The following is a 6,000-nucleotide window of genomic DNA, read 5'->3' as shown; positions in this document are numbered from 1 at the left end:
TGTTAAATATAAGATTTAATTATTTACTAAAAGTGGCATGATAATTCTCCTTTTCTTACATTGTCAGAAACGGCAGAACACATAACTCTTTAACTGTTTCTGTAATAAAAAAGTGAATACCAAAAACCTTTATTAAATATAATAATCATCTTTTTAATTTAAATCAATTTTAATCCATATACCTTGTATATATATTCTCATTAATCTCCTTCGTGCGTTCACTTTCCCAGACTCCACCAACCAAATTCAGTAGAGAAGAAGAAAAGAAAACGAAAACGATGTCGTCTGAGGCGGAGAAGTCAAACAATTCAGCTCCGGCGACACCGCCGCCGTATTTCTGGGGAGACATGCCGGAGGAAGAGTACTACACTTCCCAAGGCGTGCGTAACACCAAATCCTACTTCGAAACACCCAACGGAAAGCTCTTCACGCAGAGCTTTCTCCCCTTAGATGGTGAGATCAAAGGGACGGTGTACATGTCTCACGGGTACGGATCCGACACGAGCTGGATGTTCCAGAAGATCTGCATGAGCTTCTGCAATTGGGGTTACGCCGTTTTCGCCGCCGATCTTCTTGGTCACGGCCGTTCCGATGGCATCCGCTGCTACTTGGGTTCGTTCACTGCTCTGTTTTTGAAAAATCTCAAACTTTAATTGAATAAATGTTTGGCAAAACAGAGAGATTACTTGAAACTGAAGTCTCACTGTAGATTAAGGTTTTAAGTTTAATGTGTTACAGAAAAAAAAAAGTAAAATATTTAGGATTTTTTATGCTACATGGGTTCATTCTCTGCTCTGTTCCCTTTTTAAAGAACTCTGTTTTGAATCTTTTTGGTTAATTGTAAAATCTCAACTTTAGTTGATGTGTAAATGTTAAAAGTAAAACAGAGTGATTACTTGAAACTGAAGTCTCACTGTAGATTAAGGTTTTAAGTTGAATGTGTTACAGTAAAAAAAAAGTAAAATCTTTATGATCTTTTGTGCTACATGGGTTCGTTCTCTCCTCTGTTTTCTTTTTAAAGAACTCTGTTTTGAATCTTTTGGTTAATTGAAAAATCTTAACTTTAGCAAAACAGAGAGATTACTTGAAACTGAAGTCACTCTGCAGATTAGCGTTTTAGGTTTGAATGTGTTGTGGGTGAGTAAAGACCTTAGGACACGGCTTTTTATTTCGTTTTGTCAGGTGATATGGAGAAAGTTGCAGCAACATCATTGTGTTTCTTTAAGCATGTTCGTGACAGTGAACCGTATAAGCATCTTCCTGCTTTCCTCTTTGGTGAATCTATGGGAGGTCTTGCCACACTTCTCATGTACTTTCAATCCGAACCTGATACGTGGACCGGTTTGATCTTTTCGGCTCCTCTATTTGTTATACCGGAGGATATGAAGCCAAGCAAGACTCATCTTTTCGCCTACGGTCTCCTCTTTGGCTTGGCTGATACGTGGGCTGCAATGCCGGATAATAAGATGGTTGGGAAGGCTATCCATGACCCGGAAAAGCTCAAGATTATTGCAGCTAACCCACAAAGGTAATATAAAAGATTTATATTACAAACATATATGGTCTTAAAAAAACATATATGGTCTTAAAAAAACATATATGGTCTTCTTGGCTTAGTAATGACATATTTCTCTTAACTCTCTGACATTTTAAAATTTTGCATAATGGTCTACGCTTGATAAATAATTTTTCCCTTATTATTTTTCATATGTTTTCGTAATGTTGTATATACAACTAAAATTGTCACATATGCTTCGGACCAGGCCTACTCTTTAGACCAATTTTTTAAAGACTGGATGTTGGTTTACAGGTACACAGGGAAGCCTAGAGTGGGGACAATGAGAGAGTTACTGAGGAAGACACTATACGTGCAGGAAAATTTCGGGAGAGTAACTGCTCCGTTTCTGACGGTGCACGGGACAGCTGATGGAGTGACGTGTCCTTCATCGTCGAAGCTACTATATGAGAAGGCATCGAGTGATGATAAAACACTGAAGCTTTATGATGGGATGTACCATTCGTTGATTCAAGGAGAGCCAGATGAGAATGTTGCTATTGTGTTAAAGGATATGAGAGAGTGGATTGATGAGAGGGTTGAGAGGTATGGATCTAAGTAAAGCAGATTGGAACTTACATTTTGTGAAGAGAAATGTGCATTGATACCATGGCTCATAGTGGTTGTTGATTCGAGTTGTTATGTTGTTTTTATGTTTTATCCAAGAACATGACTTTTGGGATGTAATAATAACTTCTATATATATCATGGATTACAGAATCCCTTTCTAAATTTTGGGTTGACACTTTATAAGATTAACATGTTTAAATGAGCATGGAGCAACACTGAAGGTGGACACAAACCAAGTAGTTTTCTTTTTTGGAACAAACCATGCATTACTGAATGGGAAGGAATAACATAGTTCTCAGCCATGAGGTGGAAAATTTGAAAGAGCTGATGTTGCGAGAGAATCAGCCTTTCCATCATAGAATATATATCCAATACAATTCATCAAATTAACCCATAATATCTAACTTGATTGTTTTTTATAGGAAAAGCAAGAATTTGACCTTACCTTTAGAATTTAGCCTTCATTACCCAAGCCTCTATCTCCCTCTAATTGTTTTGCTTTATCGAATTAAATTTGTAGACGGATACAGAAGTAAAGATCCAGTCGTCCCTTGTTTTTTTTTTACCTTTTACGGTTTTACCATTATTATCTCTATTCACACTTATATGATCTTGAACAATGTTTTTTTGCTAAAAAAAATTTTTTTTTTTGCTAAAATGATCTTGAACAATGTTGAAAGTTTTAATTAAGTTCAGAATTTGCAGCAACAAGATATTGACATTAAAATAGTTTTGATACGATTGTTCGATTAAGAACTTTTGTAAGAAGTCACAGTTCAAAAGAAATCAAAACTTAGTACGTGTACATCTGTCAAAATATTCATAATGTATTAAAAAGTTAAGTGTCAAATTTACATTACTTGTAGTATTATTAAACATACAAACAACAACAAAGAAAGTAGAGACATAATAAGTTTGATCTGTTTTCACAATTTTGAAAATGTAACACTTACTATCTTTTCTGAAATAAAAATATTTCACAAGCAATGCAGAAAATAATTTTTATAAATCCAAAAATTATAGGTAAAAAATTAAATGTTAAATCTATATTGTATGTGCAAACTTATTGAACTTATACAATCTCTAACGGACCATAGGACAGGATGTTACGTTCGGTTTGTTTTCACATTTTTAAAATTTAACATTTAACTTTCTTTTGAAAACAAAATATTGTTAAAAACTTTTTTTTTTTTTTTTTTTTTTTTTTTTTTTTTTTTTTTTGTCATCAAAATACAGACTCATACTGACTCTGTGAACCAAACTGGGTGATCTGCATCCATGTGAACGACGAAAGACGATTGATTTCGAGCACTGCGTGCTAGACTATCCGCCTTTGAATTGTGCGTCCGTGGTACATAGATGAGCTCTGATCGGGTGAAGCTCTCCCTCAGGATCTTGATATCTTCCAAATAATTTGCAAAAGCTGGCCATTCCTCTGGTTCCGAAACCATCTTCACCAGTTGAGAACAATCCGTTGCAAACGTCACTTGAGATTGACGCAAGTTCTTCATACATTCCATTGCCCATAATAATGCTTCCATTGCTGCATGGAGAGGCGAGAGAGTAGCCCTCACATTTCGAGCCCCCAACAAACCATCAAAACCTTCCAGAGTACTGAACCAACCTTGTCCTGAAAAATTAAAACCCTCCTTCCACGAGCCATCCGTAAAACACCATCTTCCTGGGATCGCCGGCAGTACCGTAGCTGCTGATGGTAATGGTATCCTCTGATCATTCTTTACTTGTGCCTCAGCCCACAATGTGGATTCTGTTTCAGCCAATTTTAGCGTGTCCATAGGATCCATGTCCAAATTACTGAAAACCTTATTATTTCTACCTTTCCAAATGTACCAAAGTATCCATGCAAACTGATGATCTTCCATCTGCGGAAAAACTCTCCAGAATAGATGATCGATGTTTGTAAAGAGGGCGCTCGTTGGAAAAACATCTGGATTTGATGGTATTTTCGAAAGGGCCCAAACTTGAACAGCTGGAGGGCATTCAAAAAACACATGGTTTATAGATTCCTCGGGAGCTCCACATCGTACACAACCAATATCCCCTTGCATTCCTCTTGCATGTAAATTTTTCCGAACCGCTATGCACCCTGTCACCAATTGCCATAAGAAATGTTTTAGCTTTGGTGGACACCTTATTTTCCAGCAGTAAGCCTTCAAGACATCAACCGTTGGCCCAATCAGTAAAGGTGGCCTTTCTCTGTCAGGATAAATCCGTTCCACTTGATATCCTGATTTAACCGAATATTTACCATTTTTCGTAAAGTGCCATCCATCTTTATCCACCTGTTGAATCCTACTTAGTGGGATACTTTCTATTAGTTTTGCATCCTGAGGATCCACCAAAGTCCGAATTGCCCCTAAATTCCATGTTCGCGAGGTAGAGTCAATGAGAGACTCTACTGTAAGGTCCGGGTATAAATTGTGTTGATTTTTATTTGCTGGTCTCGGGCGAGTGGTTGGGAGCCATGGATCATTCCATACAGATATGGAAGACCCTGATCCCACCCTTTTGATTAGTCCTTTGCTAACCAGAGATCTAGCAGAAACAATACTCCGCCAGCCGTATGACGGGGCATATGAACGAATCGGTTCCAAGGGTGAAGCATTCCTAAAATACCGACCTTTGAAAACTCGAGAAAATAAGGTATTTGGCTTCTCTATCAGACGCCATAACTGTTTACCAAGCATTGCCGTGTTGAAATCAGTGATATCTTTAAAACCCAACCCTCCTTCTTCCTTATCAAGACATACCTTGTCCCATGATTTCCAGTGCATACCTCTCGTACTTCCCCCTGGACTCCACCAAAATTGTGATACCGCACTTGTCAGCTTTTTCACCGTTGCTTTAGGCAAACGATAACATGACATCGTATGATTTGGTAATGCCGTAACCACCGACTTAATAACCACTTCTTTCCCCCCTTTTGTGAAAAACTTGAAAGTCCACCCATTGACTCTATTATTTAAACGCTCTTGTACAAAACTGAAAACCTGGATCTTGGATCCGCCTAGATTTTCTGGTAAGCCAAGATATGATCCCATTCCTCCAAGATTCTGAATACCCAAGATATCCCTTAACTCCTGTCTAACAGATTCTTCAATCTTATATCCAAATTGGATAGAAGACTTATCAAAATTTATGAGTTGCCCTGAAACTGCCTCATATTCCTTTAGAATCCTAAGAATTGTTTGACACTCTTCTTTTTGGGCTCTACAAAAGAAAAGACTATCATCCGCAAAAAGCAGATGAGAAATCGATGGACAAGCCCGAGCTACCTTCATTCCTGTAATTTGTTGTTCTCTCTCCGCCTTTTTTATATTTGCAATTAAAGCCTCAGTGCAAAGAATAAATAAATAAGGTGATAATGGATCTCCTTGACGTAAGCCCCTATGTGGCACAATAAGGCCACGTGGTTGACCATTGATAAGAACCCTATATTGAACCGAAGAAATACATTCCATCATCAACTTAATCCAGTGAAGGTCAAACCCCATTTTTTCCAATAAAACCTCAATAAAACCCCATTCCACCCTATCATATGCTTTACTCATATCCGTTTTAATTGCCATATACTTTCCTTTACAAGCCTTGTTGGTTCTCAATCCGTGAAACATTTCCTGTGCAATAAGAATATTATCAGATATCAATCTTCCCGCCACAAATGCCGATTGAGTTTCGGAAATAAGTGAAGGAAGACAGCTTTTTAAGCGCTGACACAAGACTTTTGAGATGATTTTATATCCAACATTACAAAGACTGATTGGCCTCAATTCCGTCATCCGTGTAGGTCTCTCCGTTTTTGGTATCATACAAATATTGGTAATATTTAAACGTGCATCCAAAGTCCCCGAAAC

At 37.6% G+C, this 6,000-nt stretch overlaps 1 protein-coding gene across 1 annotated transcript; it reads left to right on the top strand.

The window, feature by feature from the left end:
• The first annotated feature begins 210 nt into the window (after positions 1 to 210).
• LOC125610077 (caffeoylshikimate esterase) lies at positions 211 to 2,287 on the top strand. Its single transcript, XM_048781777.1, has 3 exons — positions 211 to 612; positions 1,183 to 1,528; positions 1,811 to 2,287. The coding sequence occupies exons 1-3, from the start codon at positions 279 to 281 to the stop codon at positions 2,115 to 2,117; spliced, it is 987 nt and encodes a 328-aa protein (XP_048637734.1). The 5' UTR covers positions 211 to 278; the 3' UTR covers positions 2,118 to 2,287.
• The last annotated feature ends 3,713 nt before the right edge of the window (positions 2,288 to 6,000 follow it).

Source organism: Brassica napus, chromosome A6 (genome assembly GCF_020379485.1).
Source record: "Brassica napus cultivar Da-Ae chromosome A6, Da-Ae, whole genome shotgun sequence".
In the NCBI taxonomy this organism is placed as follows: Eukaryota; Viridiplantae; Streptophyta; class Magnoliopsida; order Brassicales; family Brassicaceae; genus Brassica; species Brassica napus.
The sequence above is the reverse complement of the archived record's forward strand: the minus strand, read 5'-3'. Positions and strand labels throughout refer to the sequence as shown.